Genomic DNA, 27,525 nt, shown 5'->3' with positions numbered 1-27,525 from the left:
ATGGTGTATAAATAATCTGTGTAAAGTGCTAGTGCTCAACTTCAAACATACATTACTATATCATAGATCCCAAACAAAATATTAAAAATACAATAAATATATATTTCATCATGTGTAAATAAATATCAAATAAAGTCTTTCAATAAAAAACGTGCTTAAATAGTGACAGTCTTAGTGCAAAACATATGTCCAAAGTGCTGCGTGCTGGTAAAACAAGTGCTGGTGCTTTCTCTTACACGAGTAGGTGCTCCCCTCCTGGACCCCTACTCACCAGAAGCCAAATAATACACCGCTTTCAGAATATCCTTAGATAGAACGAGCCTTAATGGATCATCAACTTTTTAATATTTTGTTTGGGATCTATGATATAGTAATGTATGTTTGAAGTTGAGCACTAGCACTTTACACAGATTATTTATGCACCATATTTATTGGGATTTATTTATGCATTTGATTTGACAGCAGCGCAGGTATACTTTTGCACTATACACTTTATAAAGGCACACCACCTTTTATACCAGCAGCAGCCCACTATACAGTGGTATTAGAAAAAATAATAATCCTCAGCGCTAGCCTACAATCTGTAGGAAGGAAAGGATGCCACATCGTTTGATGAAAATGATCAACCTACAGAGGAGGGCTGAATTCATAGACACCCCAAAAATCAAAGTGAAAAAATGATGCAGCAGGTTAGTCCATTTTGCTGAAAGTTCATTGCAGCAACTCAAAATGGTTTGTATAGCCCCCATGTGCTTGTATGCATGCCCTTACAACATCGGTGCTTGCTCCTTTTGAGATGACGGATGGTGTCCTGGGGTATTTCCACCCAGATCTAGACTAGGACATCACTAAGCTCCTGAACAGATTGAGGTGCAACCTGATGGCATCAGGTGGACCAAAACATAATGTCCCAGAGGTGTTCTATTGGATTTAGGTCAGGCGAGCGTGGGGCCATTCAATGGTATCGGTTCCTTCATCCTCCAGGGACTGGCTGCATACTCTCGCCACATGAGGCAGGGCATTGTCTTGCACTAGGAGGAATTCAGGATCCTCTGCACCAGCGTAGGGTCTGACAATAGATCCAAAGATTTCATCCCAATACCTAATGGAAGTCAGGGTGCCATTTTCTAGCCTGTAGAAGAGGTCTGTGTGTCCCTCCATGGATATGCCTCTCCAGGCCATCACAGACCCACCACCAAACCAGTCATGCTGAACAATGGTACAGGCAGCATAACCTTCTCCATGGCTTTTCCAGACCCTTTCACATCTGTCACATGTGCTCAGGGTGATCCTACTCTCATCTGTGAAAAACACAGGGTGCCAGTAGTGGACCTGACAAATCTAGTGTTCAGTGGCAAATGCCAATCGAGCTCCACAGTGCTGGGCAGTGAGCACAGGGCCCACTGGAGGACGATGGGCCCTCGGGCCACCCTCATGAGGTTTGTTTTGGATTGTTTGGTCAGCGACATTCACACCAGTGGCATGCTGGAGGTCATTTGGTTTGGCTGTGGCAGTGCTGGTCCTGTTCCTCCTTGCACAAAATGGGAGATAGTGGTCCTGCTGATGGGTTGAGAATCTTCTACGGCCCTGTCTAGCTCTCCTAGAGTAATTGCCTGTCTCTTGGAATCTCCACCATGCTCTTCAGACGTGTGCCATCCTGGAGGAGTTGAAATGCCTGTGCAACCTCTATAGGGTCCAGGTATAACCTTATGCTACCAGTAGTGACACTGACACTAGCTAAATGCAAAACTAGTGAAAAACAGTCAAAAAAAGATGAGTAGGAAAAGGAATTCCAGTGGCCTCCTGTAAAACTATTCTGTTTTGGAGATTGTTTCATTGTTGCCCATCTTATGCCCCCGTTGTTAAATTCATTAACCCCAAAGCAGCTGAAACAGATTACCAACCCCCTCTGCTACTTAACTGACCAGATCAATATCCCAGGAGTTTAATTGACTTGATGCTATACTCTGATTAAAAAGTGTTTCTTTAATTTTGTTGAGCAGTGCATAAAGCAGACACTTTTTTGACAGTTTATTGTCTTTAAAAATTTAAGGTGCACCTTTTATGCTTAAACAGTAAAGTGTTTCAGAGAACATAGAGGTATGTAGGGCACTTCTGTATGAATAGGACCTCTGGGTGTCCTGGTTCTTTGGGCCACCATCCAAGGGGACTGAGAATAGCAGGGGAATGCCCAGAGGGCACTTGAGCAGCACTTCAAAGAAAAGAAGCAGACTCTGGAGAAAAATAAACAAAAAGGAAGTGCAGCAACACCAGTAATTATTGGTAAAATTGTGGTTAGAAATTGAGAGCGCAACACAGTGCAGTAACCCTCAGCAGCCAGTTACTTTCCAGGGTACTCTGGTCAGTTCATGTGATTGTCTGCCATAGTTTTCTGGGCTTTTTGCTACAGTTTGCATCTTAAATGAATCTGCTGGCCTCAAATTTTGTCGCTTTTTGAATGCAGCATTTTCTGGAACTGGTCAGAACAGACATTTGCAAGTTAAAATAAAACTGATATCATGCTTCCAGAAGCGCTCCTCTGTAATTAGCTGTTTGGCAGGACTTTGGAGCATAGCTCTAGAAATAATATGAGCTGCACGAAGTCAGTGGCCACAATTGCCACTCAGAGCAGATGGCTGTCCATTCAAAACCAGGCATCTTTGTGCTGTCTCATTTTACACAGTCGCATGTAAAGCTGCTGCCAGTCAAGCATCTGCCTCAGCGTCTGGTAAAACAAAATAAAGATACTGTGCATGTGCCTGGTTGAGGAAGCCTTTCCACCTATAAATGTAGAGAATTCTAGCCTAGTGATTAATACTGATAAAATGCAGCTGTATGAATGCTATTCGAAAACGTATGTATTTTGGCAACTTTAAATCTCAACTTCTCTTCTTCAAAATTTGATTACCGTATATAAAAGAAGGCATTGAGCTAATCAAATGTATTGATTTAGTGCCCATCACAGTCCATTTTCCATGCACAGACTCTGGATGTTTCCGTTGTATGCAGTGTGAAGTGTTACATTTTTGCTTATTAGGAAAATTATAGTCCTAGTCATCCATAATTATCTCTTCTCTGCAAAAGGGAAAATGTGTATGCTTTTCCCTCAATGGATACATTAAACTGCATAGTATTTTGGAAACATAAAAAATGATTGCATATTAACAGCTGTTCATTTTAGTGTCCACTCTTACTCATATCAGATTTAATGGGTAGAGTTGCACCCTAAACAATCAAGTCTTTAAAATGAGAGCATCCTCTAAATTGCAATATATGTGTTTATTTTGTTGATTTTCTATTTTGTCTGCCTCAAAGTGTTACCTTACTTTCTATGTTTATCTTTTGCACATTTTATAAAGTATTTTTATATAAAATCTATAGAATGTGCTTGTGTTCTAATCTAATCTTCACTCTTTCCAGCCCATCAAGGTGCTGTTCAGGACCAGCCGTACCAGTTGCCAGTGGAGATCGATCCTCTCATAGGTCTGTCACTTCCTCCTCTCTATGCGATTCATTAAGCTCTGTATGGTAGCCCTGAAGTGTAGATTACTGTTGTTTTTCACTTGCCAGTTGCCTGGAATGGAATTCTCCTGATAAACCATTTGCATGCAAATTGGAATGCAATGAGCTGTGGCTATGCTGGTATTTCATCAACTCCCCCTCGTTGGCTTGCCTAATTTGAACAGGCCTAGGACGTGTGTCACCGAAAATTAATATGGATGCCGTAATAATGTGTGATTGAGAATGGCGCATGAAACACTGTCAGGATAATATTGGATCTTTTCATCACTCAGACTTGTTGATGAGCAGGAGCGAGGCCCTGTTATGATGAATTGGCGTTCAGTAATGTGCTGGAGCTGCATTTTTTTCCTCCTAGGGAAATTTTCATAATAACAGCTAGGTTCTTCACTGAGCAGAAATAAAACATGGGGCTTTATCATTAACATCCGGCCTTTTGTTCACAAACATAGGTTACTTGCATCTGTAGTAGACTGCAGCTATCAACAAATGAATCCTACAGATATTGTCTGTAAAAAATAAAATTGCATTTGTATATATTATACAAGGAATATGCAAAAAAAAAAAAAGGCTTTTCATATATATATCCTATACAATCTATCAGAAATATATTGTACAAGAACTATGCAAAAATGAGACGTGTATATGGAAAGTGAGATTTAACCCTTTCCCACGTACAAAGCTTACATAAAAATCATCCTATTTTATAAAAAATAGTTATAGTTCTAAAACCTGTAAAGCAAGGGTGACATTGGTCACTAGGTGATTTATAGTCTTCCATTAAAAAAAAATATTTCTCTGTTATAAACAATATTACACACAAAGGTTAAAATCACAAATAATTCAGAGCCCTCTGTGCAGTATTGTGGTGGTGGTGGTGGTGGTGGAGGGGGGGGTATTTTGGCCATAGGCTTCATGCCCTGTGCTGGTGAATTGAGATTGCACCTTCATTGTAAAGGGCTTACTTTTATTACCATTTTTTGCGGACAGGCTGACAGTGCAGGAACAAGACGAGTATGCCGAGGACAATGCTACTAAGTGTAAGGGACTAGCTTAGGGGTTAGGTTAGTTTATTTTAATTATTGGAAATAAGGTTACATAGGGGGAAATGTTAGCGGTCAGATTTTTTGCCTTAAACCCCCCCTATCAACATGCTGATAACATAAAACCTTTTCATTTTCATTACATACTTTTTACATTGTTTAGACTCCGGTATGTCATTACTGGGCCTCTGTGAATCTCTATGCACTGCAGGCAGATTGCAACAGGGCAGGGACCAGCAGAAAGCTACAATATATTACATTTTTGTTTTTGGGTTTAGTTGTGTTTTAAATGCTAAATGTGGAAATGTTTAAGTGGAACTGAAACAAACAGCTAAATATGTAGCATAGATAGATATTTTTCATGTTGGCCTCCTTACTGGTTGAGCATCACTGTTTCCTGGGTCAGATGTACTGCTTCCTAGGTCAGCACTCACTGGACAGAGATGATGATGATGCTAATTTACTGTCCAATAAGAAGGCTGAAAGAGAAAAGGTGCCAACCAGCTGGTTTGTTCTACCAGGAAGATAAGTTGCCTAAAGCAGAACTAACTGAGCACCACAAACTGGAAATGCTATTTTTTTTTTAATATTCAAAGAAAAATCACTCATCCACCCATGTGGCAATGTTTTATTTTGTGTGAGAAATGCATATAGCCGGCGGGAACAGGTTAATTAGAAGCTACAAAAAAGGTAAATTAGTCAAGAGGGAAATCATGCTTTGCCACTTCTATTTCCCAATATAATATCATTACCACATCATCCATTCCTGTTCGAATCGCATGTGATTCTTATTCTTTGCAGTGCGATTTGAGCCCATTCATACAAAATTCATGGGTTCAAATCACAACGCAAAGGTATCTGTACTCGCCAGTAACAAAAGGGGATCGGTGCAACCCTAGTAATATAAAAAAAGTAGTTTTCTGGCTATGGCTAAAAAGCAAAAATCACAAAAAAATTTACCTATAGTAGTGCCCTTATTCATTAAAATAGTTACAGCAGCAAAATAAAGTTCCCTTAGCAACTAATGAAAACCCATCTAATACTGATCTAACTAAATGGAGTGAATTCTGGTTGCTAGGGGTTTCTGTACTTCTTTCACTGTATACTGAATAAGACATTTTTGTGTAAATACCCTTTATTATTGTATTATATTAACATTAAATATATGAAAAATACAGATTAAAAAAAAAACCCACCTATAAACCATATGAGATGGTTATTCAAAAAATTGAAATATTTTCTCCATTGTTAATTAAATTTGTCTAGAATGCATTGGGGTTTTTGTGAGCCTGTAAAGCATTGTCTCATTTGTGTCTGTCATGGCTGGCTCTTCCCCAGTGTGAGGAGTCTGGATGATGAGCAGTGAGATATGGTTTTATCCTCTTCAGAAGTGGAGAGCAGTCTTCCTGTGACTTATAGTGTGTTCTGTGACCGATGTTTACTGGCTGGAAATGGATGAGCCACAGTTCATTATCATTCACTGTGCAAGGCTTCCCTATCACTGAGTCCCCTGATAATATTAAAGCAAGAGCAGGAAAGCTCTGCTTTCTAGCGAAGAATAAAATATACATACTTTTTTCATGTGCAGTACTTCCAGAGACTGTACGGACGGTAGAGGATTTATATTTGTGCATAATCATGAAGCTTTACTTTATATTCAGTTACAATTCAAACTATGTAACGCATGTTTCAAAGAAAGGTTTTAATTGGTGTATGACAGATATATTCTGCTATAGCATTTTACAAGCAGCATAATTCTCAATTTTTTTTCAGTAAAACTTAATTTTATACTACTGTCTTCACTACACTACTGTACATGTAGTCATTTTTCTATAAAGCTTTGTTTTAGCCCAAAGCATTAAAATAATAATCTGTGCAGCTATCGCACACTTGTCAGTGCAAAGCCCTACATTGGGCTCCTATACACGGGCCGAATATCTAGTGGTATAGGCCAGTTTAATAGAAACTGGACGACTTTCGGCCGGTGTGTACTGCAGCCATTCTGACAGAAGCCAACTGAAAGGGTTTGCCAATCTGCATCTGATCAACGCGCTCAGCCAATGGCTGAGAGCACTGACAGGTGTGGTCTGGCGAGGGGCAGTCCCTCTGTCAGAACACAATAGCTCAGCTCATTGGTTTGTTGGCATAGAATCTCCTCCCAAGCTCTTCCGTTTTTTTTTTTTTTTTTCAGCCCGCTGAGTTGAACAAAAAAAAAACTTATGGTGTGTACGAGGCTTTTAGTTGTTGCTTGCACAGTGTATTTCCTATTCACTGGAATGAGAACAATCTTTTAGAATATCTATCACACAAGATAGCAAATAAGTGCTGGTTGTATAAGGCACTGAATCATGGTTGAGAAAGTTTCTGCATATACACTATATGGCCAGAAGTTTTTGCAGACTCCTGACTGTCACACCTATATGAGCTTGTTGGACATCCATACACCATAGACATCGATATGGGATTGCCCCTCTTTGTGGAATATATGCCCATTTAGCCAAAGGAGTATTTGTGGGGTCAGGTACTGATGCTGGACAAGGAGATATTGCTTGCTTGTGATTTCAGTTTATCCATAAGGTATTAGTAGGGTTGAGGTCAGGACTTTGTGCATGCTCATTAACAGGTATAATTTATTGAGATTAGAAATAATACAACATACTAAAGTGGCATGCCTAATTACACAAAAGTAAATTGCGTCACTTAGCAGTGACCAGACCAAATTTCCAGAGTCACATAAACTAAAGGCTGATGTACAACATATAGCTTAGCACACATGACAAAAGCACCATTCGGTAAATATTTTTAGCAGTTGAATCTATACAAAGGGCACATAACATACACGTTCAATACACATGATCAATTGGTCCCAGTATAGTTGTGAGAACAACAAGGAGAAAAAAAAGGGGGAGCAGAAGGGGGGAAAGAGGCCGTAAGAGAAGTAGGAAGGGGAGGGAAAGAAACACCACTTGACAAGGAGTCTGTGAGAAACGGACCCCCCCCCCAGAATCTAGAGAATATCATGCGCTGCACAAACTGTCGGCGCTATATAAATCCTGTATAATAATAATAAGAAGAAGAAGAATAATAATATCATGTAGGTTCATCCATAGTTTCAATATATTACACTGGAGGATCCATCGCCTTAACCACTTTACCACCGGAGGATTTTCCTGCTAAAAGACCAGGGGTTTTTTTGCGATTTTTTACTGCGTGACTTTAACGGACAATTGCGCGGTCGTGCGATGCTGTACTTAAACGAATTTCACGTCCTTTTTTTCCCACAAACAGAGCTTTCTTTTGGTGGTATTTGATCACCTGTGCGATTTTTTGATCACGCGCTATAAACAAAAAAAGAGCGTAATTTTTGCAAAAATAACAATATTTTTCACTTTTTTTTATATGAAATTCCCCCCAAAAAAAATGTAAAAATCAAAATTTTTTAACATTTTCGGCCAATTTGTTTTACGCTACCTATGTTTGGTAAAAAAAATCTCAAAAAGCGTATTTTGATTGGTTTGCGCAAAAGTTATCGCGTTTACTAACAAAGGGAAAGATTTTTGTCATTTTTGGTGTTTTTTTTTTTAACGAGTAATGGCGGCGATCTGCGATTTTTTTTTTTGCGGTACTGCAACATTGCGGCGGACAGATCGGACCCTTGACTGACATTTTTGACACTTTTGGGGGTACCAGTGACATTACTGCAGTAATCAGTGCTATATATATGCACTGTTACTGCAAAAATGACACTGGCAGGGAAGGGGTTAACTGTATTGGACAGGGAGGGGTTAAGTGTGTCCTAGGGGCGTGCTTCTAACTGTAGTGGGACATTCCTATTGGTGTAAAAAAAAAGATCAACGGTTCTACATAGTAGAACCGTCTGATCTTCATTTTTACACAGGGAGAACTGACAGGCGGCTTGTTTACATAAGCCGCTCTGTCTTTCTCCCGCTGTACCGGCGATCGTAGTGTGACCGGCGGACATCGGGTCCGCCAGTCACACTCCCGCACTCCTCCGTGAACGAGCCGAGGCGGGCGCGCGCCCGCCCGCTATTGGCTCTAGAAGGAGTGACAGGCGAGCGACGTAGACCTACGTCACTCTGCCTGGCCGGGGCCGACTGCCGCAGTAAATATACTGTGCGCAGTCGGCAAGTGGTTAAATTTTGCCTCTTATAGGTTTGTGTTGTACATGCCATTTAAAGAGGAGCACTTACCTGTCCAGGAATCCAGCAGTGTACTTGTCTGAGCGTTTTTTAAATTGGCTATCTGGTGCTGGCGCCCCCATCTTGCCTACACTTTGTGAATGGCCAGCTGAGGGGGAAGGTGAGGGGCCAAACTTCCGGCTCAGTTCGCCGCTGCAAACAGCCTGAAGTGGAGCAGGTACCTGTAAAAACCAGGTACCTGCCCCCCCCCCCCCAAAAGGTGCCAAATGAGGCAGTGGAGGGGGGAAGGAGACAGACAAGTGGAGCTTCCCCTTTTGGGTGGGGCTCCGCTTTGCGTTCCTTCACACCAAACTCATCACACAGGGAAATTTACGCAGACTGGAGCAGCCTGGATCTGGAGCATCTGTGCGACCAGTCAGTTGCTAGCTTTTGGTTTTAAAGCTTGAGCAGGCCATAGATGACTTGAAAACTGAATTAACATATTTGTCATTTGTCAGGTCTTTTGTTTTTCGCACCATTCGTGTACCAGGGGCAAAACATTATTCAAAACCAAAAATGGCGCATACGATTGTGCAGTTTATTATTTCTAAATAAAATCCAGCATGTTGGATCAGACACTTTCGATTGTGGCACAAAAATAAACAGAATGTTCCATTTTCGACTCGTCTATGACTGGCCTTAAGGTAGAAGCTCATTGGTTCCTATGCACAGCTGCTCCAGTTTCCACTTCCTCCCCCCAATGTTTTTATGGACCTGGCTTTGTACACAGGAGCACAGTCATGTTAGAGCAGAAAATGGCCTTCCCCAAACCTTTGCCACCAGGTTGGAGGTGGGCAATTCTCCAAAATGGCTTTGTATGTTGTAGCATTTACTGGTGGAAGGCATTATAGTCAGCGGGCCCTACATTTTTGTCAATATAATGTGCATTATAGCAATTTTTTTTTTGTTTTTTTTTTTTTAGTTATCCCAAAACTCAGAGGTTTATATTCTATGCTGGAAGTGGAGATCTCATTTAATCAATTACAAAAAACATTTTAGAATATAACTGATATAGTTCAAATGCGGATTCTCGAAAGATGTTCTATTTTCTCATGGAAAAAATGAACAGCCAGTTATTGTGAGAAGATGGAAATTATGGAATTTGCTGGTCAATCTGACACTGTTTAGGGAAAGGCGGAGATGGTGAATAAAGAACAGGGACAAGCCAATGTCACGAAGAAGCCCTTTTTATGTTAAGCTAGGCAAGAAGTAAATTAGCGCAGATGGCTCTGGAAAATAACAAACTTGATGGCACCCACAGAGAAGAGAAGCATTTAGTTACTAAAGAATTTTGTGTTGAACAAGATGGAATGAAGGAGTACTGATGCTGTAGCTCTTCTCATTTTTCTGGAGCATAAACATATCATTTTCCTTCATGTAACTCATGACTTCAACATAGTCTCCCTTTCATCTCTTATAAAACGTATTAACCTTGAGATGGGGAGTATCAGACATGTTTGTACATATGTATCCCCACTGCTACTTGATAACTAACATGTGATGAAATACAGACAGTCGGGTCCAGCTCACCAACATAACTGCATTCTTCTTATACTGTACAGATTTCATAATGACAGACCTACTGTGCTGTCTTTTTTTATGTTTGTATGTGTATATACACACACACACACACACACACACACACACACACACACACACACACACACACACATATATATATATATATATAGAGCTGCACGATTCTGGATAAAATGAGAATCACAATTTTTTTGCTTAGAATAAAGATTATGATTCTCTCATGATTCTCATCATCTTTTACAATATACCAAAAAATTGGGCTAACTTTACTGTTTAGTTTTTTTTTTTAATTCATTAAAATGTATTTTTTTCCCAAAAAACTGCGTTTGAAAGACTTCTGCACAAATACAGTGTGACATAAAAGATTGAAACGATCAACATTTTATTCCCTAGGATCTCTGCTAAAAAGAAATATACAGTGCCTTGCGAAAGTATTCGGCCCCCTTGAACTTTGCAACCTTTTGCCACATTTCAGGCTTCAAACATAGATATAAAACTGTAATTTTTTGTGAAGAATCAACAACAAGTGGGACACAATCCTGAAGTGGAACGAAATTTATTGGATATTTCAAACTTTGTTAAATAAAAAACTGAAAAATTGGGTGTGCAAAATTATTCAGCCCCTTTATTTTCAGTGCAGCAAACTCTCTCCAGAAGTTCAGTGAGGATCTCTGAATGATCCAATGTTGACCTAAATGACTAATGATGATAAATAGAATCCACCTGTGTGTAATCAAGTCTCCGTATAAATTCACCTGCACTGTGATAGTCTCAGAGGTCCGTTTAAAGCGCAGAGAGCATCATGAAGAACAAGAAACACACCAGGCAGGTCCGAGATACTGTTGTGGAGAAGTTTAAAGCCGGATTTGGATACAAAAAGATTTCCCAAGCTTTAAACATCCCAAGGAACACTGTGCAAGCGATAATATTGAAATTGAAGGAATATCTGATCACTGCAAATCTACGAAGACCTGGCCGTCCCTCTAAACTTTCAGCTCATACAAGGAGAAGACTGATCAGAGATGCAGCCAAGAGGCCCATGATCACTCTGGATGAACTGCAGAGATTTACAGCTGAGGTGGGAGACTCTGTCCATAGGACAACAATCATCGTATACTGCACAAATCTGGCCTTTCAGGAAGAGTGGCAAGAAGAAAGCCATTTCTTAAAGATATCCATAAAAAGTGTAATTTAAAGTTTGCCACAAGCCACCTGGGAGACACCCCAAACGTGGAAGAAGGTGCTCTGGTCAGATGAAACCAAAATCGAACTTTTTGGCAACAATGCAAAACGTTATGTTTGGCGTAAAAGCAACACAGCTCCTCACCCTGAACACACCATCCCGCTGTCAAACATGGTGGTGGCAGCATCATGGTTTGGGCCTGCTTTTCTTCAGCAGGGACAGGGAAGATGGTTAAAATTGATGGGAAGATGGATGGAGCCAAATACAGGACCATTCTGGAAGAAAACCTGATGGAGTCTGCAAAACACCTGAGACTGGGACGGAGATTTGTCTTCCAACAAGACAATGATCCAAAACATAAAGCAAAATCTAGAATGGAATGGTTCACAAATAAACATATCCAGGTGTCAGAATGGCCAAGTCAAAGTCCAGACCTGAATCCAATTGAGAATCTGTGGAAAGAACTGAAAACTGCTGTTCACAAATGCTCTCCATCCAACCTCACTGAGCTCGAGCTGTTTTGCAAGGAGGAATGGGCAAAAATTTCAGTCTCTCGATGTGCAAAACTGATAGAGACATACCCCAAGCGACTTACAGCTGTAATCGCAGCAAAAGGTGGTGCTACAAAGTATTAACTTAAGGGGGCTGAATAATTTTGCACACCCAATTTTTCAGTTTTTTATTTATTAAAAAAGTTTGAAATATCCAATAAATTTCGTTCCACTTCATGATTGTGTCCCAAAATTACAGCTTTATATCTTTGTTTGAAGCCTGAAATGTGGCAAAAGGTCGCAAAGTTCAAGGGGGCCGAATACTTTCGCAAGGCACTGTATTTCACACTGCCATATGCGATACGCAGGGGGTGTCAATTAAATGTTAACGACACCCCCAGTTTGATCGCATATCGCAGTGCGATCTGCAAGTTCGCACAGAATCGGATCGCACCAGTGTGAACCACTGTGCGATCCGATTCTGAGGCGGCTCAAAAAATGCCTCGTGCGAGTTTGCTGCGGATGCGCTGCGAATTCAGCCATACAAAGTGTATGGCTGAACTCGCATCCGCACAGGAGATCGCATGTAATGAAGGAGCAGTGCGCTCCGAATTACATGCGATCAGCGCATCCGCACGAGTGTGAACCGGCTCTAAAAGAACGAAAACATACATTGTAAAACATTTTGTTTATAGTTATCTAGCAGCCTTAACAATATTGATAAGCATTTGGGGTTCTTTTTTTTTTTTTTTTTTTTTTTTGACAGCTGTGAGTGAGCAGAGAACAGCTCTGTAAGAATCGAGGACATGATGTTTAAGATCGTGAGGGGGGGTGATTTGAGATTGTAATTTTTTAATGAATAATCGTGCAGCTCTAATATACACACACACACTGTATATAGTACTGGCCAAAAGGGATGCGTCTTCGATTGCAGGTAAGCATCCCCTCTCTTTGTGTGGCATGTACTGGACCACAAGACTAAGCAAGGGTTAAATAGTATCTAAGCTTTTGTTAAGGAAAAAGTATTCCCATTTGGGTGAATTAGGTTCATTGCATACAATACATACATACATTGCATGGATATTAACAAACTTTGTTGCAGATTCCTACATTTTGTTTTCTAAGAAATAGCGGTTTGTCTTCATCCATGTAAAAAGTGAATGAGAATGGGAGTGATTTTATAGATCAATCAGCTGTTTCACTTGCAGTGCTTTAATGAGGAAAATGGCAGGGTCTGAATCCCTTTAGAAGTGATTTATCTTTGGCAGTATCTCAGCAAAAATGAAATTTTTGTTGAAGAGGATGCTCAAAATCTGACTTATAGCTTAGTGCAGACTAATAGGAAAACCAGTAAGCCATTCACAGAAGCAGTGAATTACATTTCTGGGAGCTTTCTGTACACCATCTGTGTACAGGAAGCCATATTGCCTTGCGTTTTACAGAAAATTACAACGCTGCAGATTTAAAAGAAAAGGTCGTTTTTAATCACCTTTAATTGCAATATGACTTGTAGCAGTTGTATATGTGTGTTTTTTTATTGCTATTTTATCCCCAGGAAAGTGGAGTTACTTTTTAAAGGAGAGAACTGAAAAGTTGGTGGTAAAGAGGGAAAGTTGAATGTGATGGGAGGGTGGCACTATGCTGACCCTGTTTACATTTTTGTAAACCTTCTAGTGTTGGCTGGGCCCTGTGATGCCACAATGTTTAATATTTGCTCTGCTGAAGTTTTATTGGCAGAACTACGCACGTTTCCCTTTTTTTTGTGTTAACCAGAAAAGGTGCATTTAAAGCAGGTTTAAACCCCTCAAATGTATTTCTTTTCCAAAACAGTTACAGTGACAAGAAAAAATGTGAACCCCCTGGAATTACCTCGTTTTCTGCAGTAATTTGCCAAAAATGTAATCTGATTCTTCTCTAAGTCACAACAATAGACAAACACAATGTGTTTAGACTGATAACACAGACAATTTCTATTCGAGCATGCCATTTTTTTTTTTTTTTTACAAAAACTGGCATCTGTAGATTATGTGTAGCAACATCTGACAATTCTTGAGGCGGCAATGTGAGATTTTAACCCATCCTGAGTGACAACTGCTTTCTGAGCACAGCGGGTACACTGATGGGGCTACCGATCAGGTCAGCCACGATGACAAATGCACGATCTGATACAGTTTATCATTAAGTAGCTGCAACCTTAGACCTTGATAGGACACAGATTGGTGGAGAAGGTCATGATTGATCAGTATTGATCTCTGCTGGTCATCCTGAAATGGTTGATATGTCATAGAGACCCAAAAACTTCACACCAAATGGTGGAAAGATCTATGATGATGGAGAAGCTACTTGCCCCTGCCTGGAAGAGTCCGTTCTGTCCCTTCAGGGGAGCAACCTGGGATTCTCTGTGCACCAGAAGTAAAGGTGCATACAGTGCTGGAGTTGTATTAGGGGACAGTGCCCATGGCAAGAGAAGCCCATGCAGTGTGGTGAGGCTTTTTCTCTTTGTGCAAAAAGCCTGTACTGCACATACCCTTTCAGGTGTTGGGTCCTTTTTGAATGCACTGTGGTCATCAACCAGATTCCACTCACAGTTCTCCTGAAATTAGGGAGTATGGTGACTCTAGTACAATACATCCTGGTTGTGGGACCAATGACCTAGACTCTTTGGATCCTCTTCATCAATAGAGTCGTACAAGGAGGACTACCCACTGGTGTCTGTGTCTATTACCAGCACCTGTGAAACCATTAAACACGAGGTTGGACTGGTAAGAAATCTGGTGCTCCCTGTAATAGTGGGACGTGACTTTCCATGATTCGTTGGGGAAGAAGAGGTCTGACCAGATGGGTAGAACAGACCTCCAACCTTTAGAGAACATTATAGATATGCTAGATTATGATTTATGTGACATTGAGTATGATTAATGGTCTGTTTATCTAGCCCAAAGTGAGAAGGTTAACACTACTAGGTGACAGGGTCATAAAAGTGAGCTGCCCTCTTAGGGGTAAAGGGGTTGTGATTTCTATGCTACAGATTAATTATGGGGAAGATGCTGAGGTGATGATTTCTAGTCCTGCCCTCCCTGATCTGGATGTGTCCCCGGTGGTTTTTTGCACAGTTCAGATGCAGAACCCAACTCTGGCCCAGGCAAGAAAAGAGATAGGGATTGTAAATGGGTTTCCCCTGGAGCTGAGTGCAAAAAAGGAAATGACCTAATTTTAGCAACAATGACTTTATTGGGTTACCAAGGTTAGGGAAGACATTATTGAGCAACTGTTAGTAACCTAGCCATACAGGCAAAAGTACCTTGATGTTTTGGGAGGCTCCTGGGAATGGAAGGGTGTATTGCTGATTAGTTCTACTGCCTAGGGTTGAAAGGTAAATATTACCTGTACATCGCACCTGCAATATAATCACTCTGGTGTTGCATTTCCACAGCCCCTTGGTACTATGCCTACAATTAAAGTGCTGTTTAAACAGATAGAAATGGAATTGGTAGGCCTTCCAGTTAAATCAGCTCAAGGTTACCAATACATACTAGTCATCCTTGACTATGTCACACCATACCCAGGATGGCCTATTTAAATGCTTCAGTGCTTAAGCAGGTGGTGCAAAAATATGAGAATGACTTTGACTGCCTTTTGAAAGCATTCCTGTGTGCTATTTGTGAGGTCCTTCAGGCTTCAACAGGGTTTTCACCCTTTGCATTGGTATATGAACTAGGGATCGACTGATTATCGGCAAATCCGATATATCGAGGGCCGATCTGCACTTTCCCTGATATTTCGAAATCGGGACCTGAGGTTACCGATATTTTGGGAAAGTGCTTGTACCGGAGAGCTAGAGGCATCACCCCGATACCGGCATCCATAGCCGACGGTCAGCTGTCTTGTAATGACATCCGATGCGGCTGAGAAGCCGCTCAGCTTTCATTACAAGGAGCGGGAGGGGACGTCCCGCTGTCTTCCGAGGCTCACCAAGGTCTCCCGTCCCACCAGGAGACCCAGGCAGCCAGCCTGCATGGCCGCCGAATAGAGGACTCGAACAAAGCCGCATTCAGCTCTGATCGGGTCTCCATGTAAAAACCCGGAACTGATGTCATGACATCACTTCCGGGTACTCTGCACCAAATTAAAAAAAATTACAGCATTCAAAACAGCCAAACTTGGCGTTTTGAATGCGTTTAAGTGCAGAGGAGGGGTTTGTGGTCTTTTAGACCCCCAGATCCCTCCACAAGAGTACCTGTCAAAAAAAACAAACATTTTTTTAATGTACGAAAATATCGGCCGATACCGATATGCGATGACCAAAATATCGGTATCGACAAAAAAAACATATCGGTCGATCATTAATATGAACCCCCAGGGGAGTCCCCAGGGATTTCTTGACCTAGTGTGGGAGAATGGAAGAGTGAGTCCACCTGTCACAAGAGTATTCTAGAGCAGTGGTCCTCAACCCTGGCCCACAGGGCCCACTAACAGGCCAGGTTTGCAATATAACTGAACTACATCCCAGGTGATATCATTTGCTGCTCAGTGATTGCAGTACTCTAGTCTGCATCTCCCCAAGGTAATACTTAAAATCTGGCCTGTTAGTGGACCCTGAGAACCGGAGTTGAGGACCACTGTCTCACAGATGCTACTGGTCAAGGAACATATGCAAGGTGGCCAAGAGACACAATGCTGGGTTTAAATTAGTTTGGATAAGATACAGAATTTCCAGGTGATCAAGTGGCAGTACTGATCCCCCACCACGGAAAGCTGTTTTTTGGCCCAATGAGATTTTTGCCAAAGTGGAGCAGCCTACAGGGTTTGTCAGCCAGGCAAGAGGAAGCCTTATGAGACCTACCATATATATTTAATAAAAGCCCTGGAAGGATGAGAAACTGGTAACCACCCTGGCAATTGCAAGACTTGAACCCAAGGTTGTTGTGGACAGCATCCAGGTAGCCAGTACTCTGATGCCTACCCCATGCCCAGGATGGATGAGCTCACTGAAAAGCTAGGCTTAGCCGAATGCATCACCACTTTGGACCTTACAGGAAAATTTGCAGATGCACTTAACCAAGGCCACTCAGGAGAAAATTTCCTTCGCCACACCAGAGGGGCTTTTTCAGTACAAAAGAAAGCGTTTTGGCGTTCAGACCTATGGACCAGACATTACACCCCCATCAGGAATGCACTTCAGTCTACCTGAACTACCTTATAATTTTCTGTAGAATTAACAAAGCAACAAGTATGTACAGAACTAACTTGAGAAAGAGGCAGTTGCCCTGGAAAACTATCACTGCACACTGCCTTTTCCCTGTGACGTTGCGCTGTCAGTGAGGTGCACAAGATGTGGCCATAGATGCCTGTGGGTTTACATCCCTGCATGCAACCAAATCTGGCACCAAAGCTACTGGGGCTTAGCATATACCATCACACATGAGTGTTCCACGCACTGGATCCCTGGCTGCTGTCACATCTGCTCAGCACATCAATCTAAATATAGGCATTTTTATGAGCTATACTATTATTTTAAATTAATGCTTTACTGATCCCACACCCTTGCTGTTTTTATTTATTTTCATTGGAGACTGCAAATCCAGTTTGTCCAAAGTCCAGGCAGTGTTACGCTGAAAAGAGGGAAATTACCATGACCCCAAAAAGTGTGAGGCTATACAGTCTTTACTTTTCCCCCTCACCAAAAAGCAGATGTGTGCATTCCTGGGCATAGCGAGGTACTATAGACAGTTTGTGCCTAATTATGCCATGCTGGCAACACTGTTGACCAATCTAACCAATGTTCGTAAGTCAGTCATGATCAAGTGGAATGCAGATGCTGAAAAGGCCCTCCTGGAGTACAACTCTGCACTCTGCCAGCATCCTGTCCAAATAGTTTCCAATATGACAAGGAATTTATCATTTAGATGGAAGCCTCTGATGTGGGACTTGACAATAATGTACTATGACTGAACAAGGAGCATTGCTTGGTCTTTCTAAGTCAGAAGTTAACTGCGGCTGAGAAAAATTATATGGTGATAGAGCAGAAATGTTTGACCATTAAGTAAGCCTTGGTCTTGCTCCAGCACTACCTTTTAAGAAGGAGTTTCTGGATGGTATCCAACCATCCTCTGTCAACATGAATGAATAGAATAAGGGGACGAATGCCTGGAAAGCACAATGGTTCTTGGCCAGAGTCCCAGTTTGTGGTGGAGCATAGACCTGAAAAACATCACCACAAAGCTTATGCTCTTTCCTTGGTTCATTGTTTTGGTTCCAATGGCATTGACACCTTCTATTGGTTGAGGCTGAGAGGGGGATATGTACTAGTCAAAAGGTATGCATCTTGGATGGCAGGTATATATCCCTTCTCTTTGTTTGGCAGGTGTTTGGCGCTTAGACACCGTAAGGATGAAAGTAAAAGGCTGGTAATTAGGAATTAGAAAGGGGTTGTTGAGGGTGATGGGAGGGTGCCTATGTGCTGCACCTGATAGACCCTGTGGTCCCATGACGTTTGGTCTATATTTCGCTGAAGTTTTATGGGCTGAAATAAGGACGTTTCTGTTTCTTAGGATTGTGTTAATCAGAAAATGAGCATTCATTTTTGTTTATGGACATGCATTTTTGTTCTGCTGCTGGCAAGCTTTTTACATTTAAAGCCCTCTCTCCCACCCACCTCAAATTCATCTTGACATGGGAAAAATCGCCACAAAGCTGATGCTCTTTCCTAGGTCCATTGTTTTGGCTCCAATGGCATTGACACCTTCTATGGGTTGAGGCTGAGGCAAGGATACGTACTAGTGAAAAGGCATGCGTCTTGGATAGCAGGTATATATCCCCCTCTCTTTGTGTGGCAGGTGTTTGGGGCTTACAGAGACACGGTAAGAATGAAAGGAAGGGGCTGGTAAGTAGGAAATAGAAAGGGGTTGTTGAGGGGGATGGGAGGGTGCCTATGTGCTGCACCTGCTGGACCCTGTGGTCCCATGATATTTGGTCTATGTTTCACTGAAGTTTTAGGGGCCGAAAATAGGCAGGTTTCTCTTTCTTAGGATTGTGTTAACCAGAAAATGAGCATTAATTTTTCTTTGTGGACATTTTTGTTCAGCCGCTGACAAGCTTTTTACGTTTAAAGCCTTCTCTCCCACCCACCTCAAAATCATCTTTTTCGGCCCCCCCCCCCCCTTTTAACTGTTGAAGCCAGATATACCCAGGTTCCCCATTGCTGCCGTTTCCAGTTGGGGGACCGCTGATTCAGCAGTGAGATGCCCTCCTGAGGTTGCTGGTTCTCTCCATTCTTCCAAATGAAACTCCTAGAAAGGGGAAGATGGACAATTAACAAGGTCATTGATAAATTTAACCAAACCACAGCCTCTAAAATCACAGATGTATTAGAATTAGTCTGTGTTCAGCGTAAATATTCCTCCTGTCTGTCATGGGTAAGAAAAGAAACAGTCATTTTTCTTTTGCAGAAGTTTTAGTGTGATTTGGTCTGTTTACAGCTGAATAATAGTTTTAGAACTTCAGAAGGAAAAAAATGACTTCTAGAAGAAAACAGTCGTAATGCTGTCGCTCAGATTCTCAGCGCTATGATCCAAATCCCTGGCTAGAATAAACTACAATACTGACTTGTTTACCCACCAGGGGAACACATTATTGCCTCGTAAAGAAACACAACAGTCCTTATTATTCGCGGGGCATCTAAAGCATAGCTCAAGGCAGCAACTTTATGGTTATATCAACCCACATTATTTTTGCTGGATTATAGCACACATATCCTTAGGGTGAACCACTGAATGTCAAGTAGTTAAACTCAGTTTTAAGAGAGAATATGTAGATCTGATGCAATGTGTGCAATGTCTGGTCCCTCTGTAGGTTGGCACAGTAATGCTTTTGTGTATTTATTCACAGTTTCATGTTTCATTGGTTTAGGCAGCAGCAAATATTAACATCATACCATTAATAAACTCCAACTGGGCCCATCTGTGTACCTCCGCATCTGTGGTTTTATGTGGTGCACATGACACTACAAATAGTTGCAGGTGTGGAACTTTTTTTCTTCTTCTAATGATTGTAACTTCAGTGGGTTAGGCTTGTTCCTTTAAAATATAATTTTACCCAGCTGTACACCTATTGGAAAGGAAGATTATTGTTGGCTCAGGGAAATTGTTTAAAGCACTTTTCTTCACCTTTCTGTCCCCTAAGATAGGTGATTAGAAATACATTACTGCATGCTATTTTAATAAGCAGTTCATAGGTGCCTTGCAGTTTTTTGATACATTAACAGCCCTCATCAATGATAGATATTAGTTATATTATTTTCTAATATTTACAATGATCTATTACCTTATACTACTGCAAATCTGCAAGGGTTGTAAAGTATGCATGCATTCTGGACTAATAATAACTGAACATATCAACAAAACGATTCAACGTTTACTTGTTGCAATATTTATAAGCATGGCTTTTCTTCCCATAAAGTAGGTGCAGGAACTCAATCATGACCCCCTCCCCCTCCAAAACCTTCCGTCCCCACCTACAAACACACCTTTCAAACCACATCAAATAGTGAGTGTGGTCAAATTTCACTAACCGTGGAAGGGTCTTAAAGGGGCATTAAATACCAGGAAGGCATAGCAAGTACAGAGTGCAGAGTTGGAGGCTGTGTGTGTGTGTGTGTGTGGGGGGGGGGGGGGGGGGTTATGCACAAAATGCAGAGTTAAGCCTTCTTCCACAGATGCACATCTCACTTTCACCCTCTTTCTTCTCTAATACCTCCCCACACACTGTAAGTGTATCTGCTTCTTTCACTTTCAGGGAGATCATCCACTCGGGGTGTCGGCAAACACAACGCCACCCTGGGCACCTGCATCTCCTTTGTCCCCATCCTGCACTCAGTGGGATCCACTCAGGAAATCAGATCTGTGGGAGCTGTTGGGAGACAAGCTGTCTCTAGTAAACACAGAAGCCTGACTTTACAAGTGTTTACAAGTGATAGTGGTAAACGGGGAACAGAGGGCATGAGCCAGAGGTGATGGAACGGAGTTCCACCAAGTTCCAGCTAAAAAAAAGCCCTGTTTAAAAGCATAAAAACATGATAAATACCAGACCAGAGGGACAAGCTAGTCTACCCATAGTAGAGATTTCTAGCTGACTGATACAAGATTCACCACTTGATTGGTGACTTTCATTAACTTGAGGTAGAATGTTCTGACATGAGATGACCTGTCAATCCAACTTTTCTCTGTTATTCACAAAACTCTGATAGATAGGAAAACCTGATAGGTGTAGCCACCATTTTGTATACATCTTGTGGAAGTGCATTGCTTTATGCACCGTTATATATTAATGATAAGTGATATGTATATACAGGGTAAAATGTCTGCTATAACATAACTTCTACACCATAACATTACAAATTCGAATAGTATTTACAGATATCTAGTTAAGGAAAGCTATTTGCCCGTTTCCATTTCTATTATATTTGTTGTGATCTTGTAACATAGTAGAAAGTGTTTGTGTGTAGAGTTACTGTTGTAGTCTTCCTGTTACAGTGGTTTTTACACATGAGCTTGCCTTGTTCGGCAGTAAATTTTACGCAGCCCAAGTATTGCTCATAGGAGACATGTCTGCAAATCCTGGCCAAGTAAAAGTAGCAAGCAGTGTTTTATTACCAATAGCGTGGTTTGAAGAGTGGGTGGAATTGTATGTAGAGGAAGGATTAGAATAGTCTTCTGTTACAGTTTCTGACCTGCACTGGAACCATTTCTGTCCTTTTCCTGCAGTATATTTATCAGCAATGTGCTACAGCCCTCTTTAGTGGTGCCCACATAATGATGATGCAAGACAAACCATGCAAATAACTCACTCTATATCAGCCTAATTGGGAGGGATTCTGTCTCTGCCTTTATAGCTACAAAGCCTGACTTGTATAGATGATGTGAATGTGTATTACCTGTCAAGAAGGCCATGTGCTGCATATGGGATTGGGTTGCCCTGCAAGTTAATTATAGATTGTATTGTTTATAAAGTAAAATGAACTTATAAAGTAAAATGAACTCACAATAGCATTAAAGTGTGTTAATATATTTTCTGTGTTTTATTTCTGATCTCTGTAGCAAACAACACAGGAATGCACAGGCGACAAATCTCTGACCTTTTAGACCAAAGCATCCAGGTGCATTCTCAGTGTTTTGTCATAACAGCGGATAACCGGTTCATTTTAGTCTGCGGCTTTTGGGACAAAAGCTTCCGTGTTTATTCTACTGACACGGGTGAGTTTGGTTTACATTGATATTTTCTTCTAGTACAAAATGAATATGCATGCATAGATTGATAATCTTGACCACATGGTTTGGGTGACCTGGGTCCCCTGAGTCTATCACCATGGAGATAGAGGAATAAATATTTTTCTTACTATGGGAATTTACATTCTATTGGATTTTGTGTGGTTTTTAATACATTTTTATGCATTTTATGGATTGTATACAGTATCTTATGTGGGATAATAAGACTTATTGACATTGTAATTGAAAAAAGGACACCCAAAATGAAGCCGATCATACCTGTTCTCATTTTCCTTGACTTTTAGCTCTTTTACCCTACCATTGCTGGGCTACATTGCATAACAGTCACAACACAAGGCCCTGTAAAATACTATTTTTTTTAGTGGTTTACTACACTGGCCTATGTTAGTGTGTGCTAAAAAAAGAATTGGACAAGTTATCTCTTGGACAAGTTCGCTCTGAGCTGGAGAATCTGGGAGGGAGATATTTCAGTCTATCGGGCAGTGAGATCTTCAGATCTCACTTTCATAAACTGGCCTTTTGGGACAGAACGGTTGTGTGCTTTGATGAGAAGCGGAGAACATGTTCTCTGCTCCTCATCTCAGCTATATAAACTGGTACATACGAGAGATCCTGAGGATCACAGCTTTTCTCTCTTTCATAAACGGACACCATAGTGTGAACCGTGTGTAAAACAAAAAAGTGTGTTAGATGATGTTTGGATCTCTGAAGATCTACTCCACCTGCTGGAAATAACAGTATTTTATTTATTTTATATTTTGTTTATTTATATTATAAAAAGTATATTGTATTCTTTGTTTTAATTCTTTTATTTGTGTGTGTGTGTGCGTGCGAGTCCCAGAGCATTTTTTCTTTTCCGACAATGTCTTGTTCCACACCTTTTAGGTCTTTTGGTTTTTTTTTTAGTCCCCCCCGAATTATAATATATTGTTTTTTTTGGATTAGATAGGCCTTTAACTTGATAGCAGATTTGGATTTTACCTATGAAGGGTTTGAGTTTTAATTTAGAAGAAAAAGGCAAACATTAAAAAAAAAAAAAAAAAAAATTCCTGTGATTCTTCTTTTGCATAATAGGCGCAGCCCCAGATATCTACCCTAAAATTTAACTCTCAAAGTCTGCTGAATAAAGATTGTCACATAAGGGTGATTTTTTTTTTTTATTTGACTACACAAAATGGTAAAGCTCAAAGCTAAGGTTTCCATTTACCCTGGGGCAATACATGGCAACACATGCAGGAAAAATGTAAGCATAACAGCATGTGTAAAATGTAAGCATACCTCTCAGATCCAGTGACGTTGGAGATCGCTAAAACTCCAAATGATTTTGTGTTCGCTTACACAGTCAATGCAAATGTAGTTCAGATCAAGAGGCTTTGTGTTTTTTTTTTTTTTTGTCCATTTCTTTGGCTATTTTTAAAGGAAACATATTCAGGGTATTTTTAATAACAAATTGCCAAATGAAGGATATATATATATATATATATATATATATATATATAATATAATTTTTTTTAAACTGTAAAAATAAAAAAAATGTAAAAATGAAACCAAACTATCTCACTTTTGGGAGTAAAGTTCTGCTTTAAAGACTTTAGTACTGTATATGCAGTCAGTTAAGATCAGACTTAAAACGCATTGTACTTTTATTCTTTCATACAGGTCAGTATGACTACAAAAAAATGCTAAATGTATCTCAGACAGCCCTGTATACTACTAGCCTTTTAATGAAGTTTGCTTCCATTTTTTTTTTTTTACTTTTAATGTCTTTGAAATCATTATTGGTGCAGCAGTGTATAGGAAATAGGGTTTTGGTTGCAAATTTTGCTTGCCTGGCTAAATGCAGTCTTAAAAAAGTGCCATATATGTTTTGAAGTCTCTTACCATATTCATCTCGACATGTGGGACATGGGATTAACACGTCTGTGAAAGCTGTTAGAAAAGAAACTCTACCGTGTGTTTCTGATTGTTTAATGGTCCCAGCTCTGTCTAAATTCCAGTTTTTTTTTTCCTCCCTCCACAGTTTGGTTAGAGCCATACACATTTTAGCCCTTTTGTGACAGTCTGCATCCTCCGAGATCACTTAGAGTATGGAGAGTATACTTTTGCTCTGTCTGTCTGTGAGCCTGAGGAACAGGGCAAACACATGCACAATCCATGTAATGTATAGCAGTTCAGTGCAATAAGTGTTCTACTCGATTATATTCTATCACTTCTGGATGAAGGGGCCCTTTTCTTTTTAGCATTCCTTGTTTTGTTTTTATACTTGTAACAGGAAATTCTTGTGGCATAAATCATTTTTTTTTCTTAACGGGGCGAATACTGAAAAGGCATCATAAACCCTCTCCTGGCAGGGGGAATTATTTTCAGACGGCCTTTTATATCCAGCAGTGCTAAGTGCCTGCGTCTGTTTTCCTTTTTCTCCTTTATTTCGTTTTATTTGCAACAGCGCTGTCAAATAAAACTGCATAACTAGAAAATGTGTTCTGTCAAAAAAGGGGAAATCCCAGTGCTTGAGTTAATGCAATATTTTCTGTATTGGCATAAGTGCTTGTCTAATAGAAAAGAAATACTGATGCAAAAACAATAGTGGAGGGAATCACAATAACATACTGTTAATTGAAATGAATTTTCTTTTATGCTATAAAATGGTATATTTTTGTAAATATCATGGGGGCCACTAGACCAACACCTGCGCAGCAAAGTTAATACTTAATGTGTTCTACAACTGTAGAGTGTATTGCTCTGTAATAGTTGTTTTAGGCTGCGGTAACCTGACAACTGTCAATAATTGTCTATAGGATAATGGGTTGAAATGAAGAGATGAAAAAGATTGTGAAATGGAGGGAAGTCCTGTGTTGGGAAACTTCAATCCCTGCCATATCATCTTCAATTTAAACATATTAGATTTTTTACATTACTTTTCACTTACAAAATATATGCATTACTTATATATATTTAATCCTGGAACTCTGCAGTAAATGTAATTTTCTTCAGTGTTTATTTTTTTTTAGCAAGGTGCCTTGATAGCAGTGACAAATTGCTTTAACTTGTATGAATTTGTTACTTTTGAATAATTTATTAAATATTGTAATGGTTACAGGTAAACTGACTCAGGTGGTGTTTGGACACTGGGATGTTGTGACTTGCCTGGCTCGATCAGAGTCATATATTGGAGGCGACTGTTATATCCTCTCAGGATCACGGGATGCTACGCTGCTGCTGTGGTACTGGAACGGAAAAAACAATGGCATTGGAGATAATCCAAACAGTAAGAAAAAAATGGTTATCTTTATGAATCAATTTAAAGTTTTTAAGCTTATACAAGTTTTACACATTTAAATGTATTTTCATAGGTTGTTTTTAATCTTTTAAAATGAGCTTTCAGCTATCAATAAAAGAATATCTGATTATTCTATTCAGGCACTTCCAATTATGGCGTAGCAAATGTCTCCAGCTTGTGCTCCAGTGTTCTCACCTTTCACGTGCACTTCCGGTAGGAGAGTACAAGCAGCTGTGCCAAAACACATTGGGCATTGTTGATCCACATTTGTAACAATCAAATACTAATGGCTCAGAAAAATTATGTAGAGCAAATGCTGGAAGTGCATGTAGACCTGAAAGAGATCAGCAGCACTGAGATGTTTAGGGTAAAAACAGTATTTATCTGAGATTTTCTGGTACCTAAAAATCAAAAAATGTTTACCCCTACCATAAACAGTTCTTCCTCAGGGCAAACCCTGGCACCATTAAAACATATATGTTTAAAAAGACCCCTAATCTAGAGTTATCATTTATACTTTTTACCATTTACTCCTAGGACAGGCACCCTAACCCCGTACAATATGTTGAACATGGGGAGTGAGAAGGCAGTTTGTACCAGGAGGGCTGGAAACAAATTAGACAACCTACAGACCATTGTTCCATCATAGCGTCAACAGGGAAATCTAACCTTAGGCCTCATGCACAATAGAATTATAAAAACGCAGTAGCGTTAGCTGTGGAAAGCTGTAGCTGTAGAATGAGTTTTGCAGCATTTTTGCACTATTTTTTTTTTTTTTTTTTTTATAGCATTTGTAAGTGTTATTCTAGCAAAACTATATGCCCACAAAAGCTTATGGCTCAAAAGCGCAGATTTTTCAGCATTTTAAGGCTTTTATCAGAGTTGGAGCGTTTTCACAGCTGAAAAACTCCTCTGAAAACCCACTAGTTCTGATCCTTTTTTTTTTTTTTTTTTTTTTCAAGCCAGAAAACGCCCTGCCAAAAACTGCTGATAACAGCCTATGTGTGCATGGACACATAGGATAACATGCTAGGGAGCTTACTGGCTGCAGAAAAAACTGCCTGAAGTCAAAAACAGCAGCTATAAAAACATCCAGTGTGCATGAATCCCTATATGCTGGGTAATAGTCCCACATCACACAGCAAAATTTGTCCCCACAGCCTCCAATTCATGCTTTAGAGGATGTCAAACCTTGGGACCATATTTGGTGAGATTGCCTCAAAGATTAGGAGATATCAGACCAATGTATACCAATTAGGCTACACACTCTTGGGCATGGGCATCCTTAAAAATCCTAAAGAGGCCCTAATAAACCTGAAACCTATCCAATATGCAAACCCAGAATTTCACATCCTAAAAATGTATTTTTACTCAACCTAGACCGGTCCTCTCTAAAACCTGGTGGTCCTCTACTTCCAAGAATGCACAGGTGAAACAAAAGATGACATGGTTCCTGCTGACTAAAAAAAGCTCCAAATTCTTGATGACTTTTTGTTGGGCTTTTGAAATATATAACACCTGCAACACGTTTTATATAGGCCCAGAGCAACCAGGATCCACCCCTGCCGAACATACTCCATTCTGCACAGACACATTTCCTTTACCTTACCTTAAGCATTAGGAATTATATGAAATTTGCATGTTAAACACTCCTGTTTCATGAGCAGTTATTTGTCAACTATGGATTTTGTTGATATATACCCCAAGGCTACTCATTTGTGTTAGCTGTGGTTTGGGTCTTTCAGTTGCACTGTACTATATTTATTAAACTCCTGCTAGTGTACTGGTGGTGCTACAGTATATTATTTTAGAACGTCTTAAAGCAGATTAGAAGTGGTATGGAATTATATGTCGTCAAAATTAGCGATAAAGAAAATATGTGACAGTTTTTTATGACACACCGTGCTGTATTAAACTTAATGTCATCCAGTTAGGGTTTACAACTTCTTTAACACCATGCCTGCAGATAGGTATAACTATGCTGACAG

General features: G+C 40.3%; 1 protein-coding gene across 2 annotated transcripts in view; it reads left to right on the top strand.

Moving 5' to 3' along the window:
* Window positions 1-27,525, top strand: part of LRBA (LPS responsive beige-like anchor protein) — a 1,198,938-nt gene that overhangs the window by 1,109,094 nt on the left and 62,319 nt on the right. For both annotated transcript variants that reach the window (XM_082258080.1, XM_082258079.1), the window contains exons 50-52: window positions 3,421-3,483; window positions 22,069-22,224; window positions 25,358-25,525. In XM_082258080.1, the coding sequence (XP_082114206.1) occupies window positions 3,421-3,483; window positions 22,069-22,224; window positions 25,358-25,525 (387 nt within the window). The remainder of the gene's footprint in view (window positions 1-3,420; window positions 3,484-22,068; window positions 22,225-25,357; window positions 25,526-27,525) is intronic.

This window comes from Pelophylax lessonae, assembly GCF_965119305.1.
Source record: "Pelophylax lessonae genome assembly, chromosome: 1".
In the NCBI taxonomy this organism is placed as follows: domain Eukaryota; kingdom Metazoa; phylum Chordata; class Amphibia; order Anura; family Ranidae; genus Pelophylax; species Pelophylax lessonae.
Note: the sequence above shows the minus strand (reverse complement) of the source record. Positions and strands in the feature narration are given on the sequence as shown.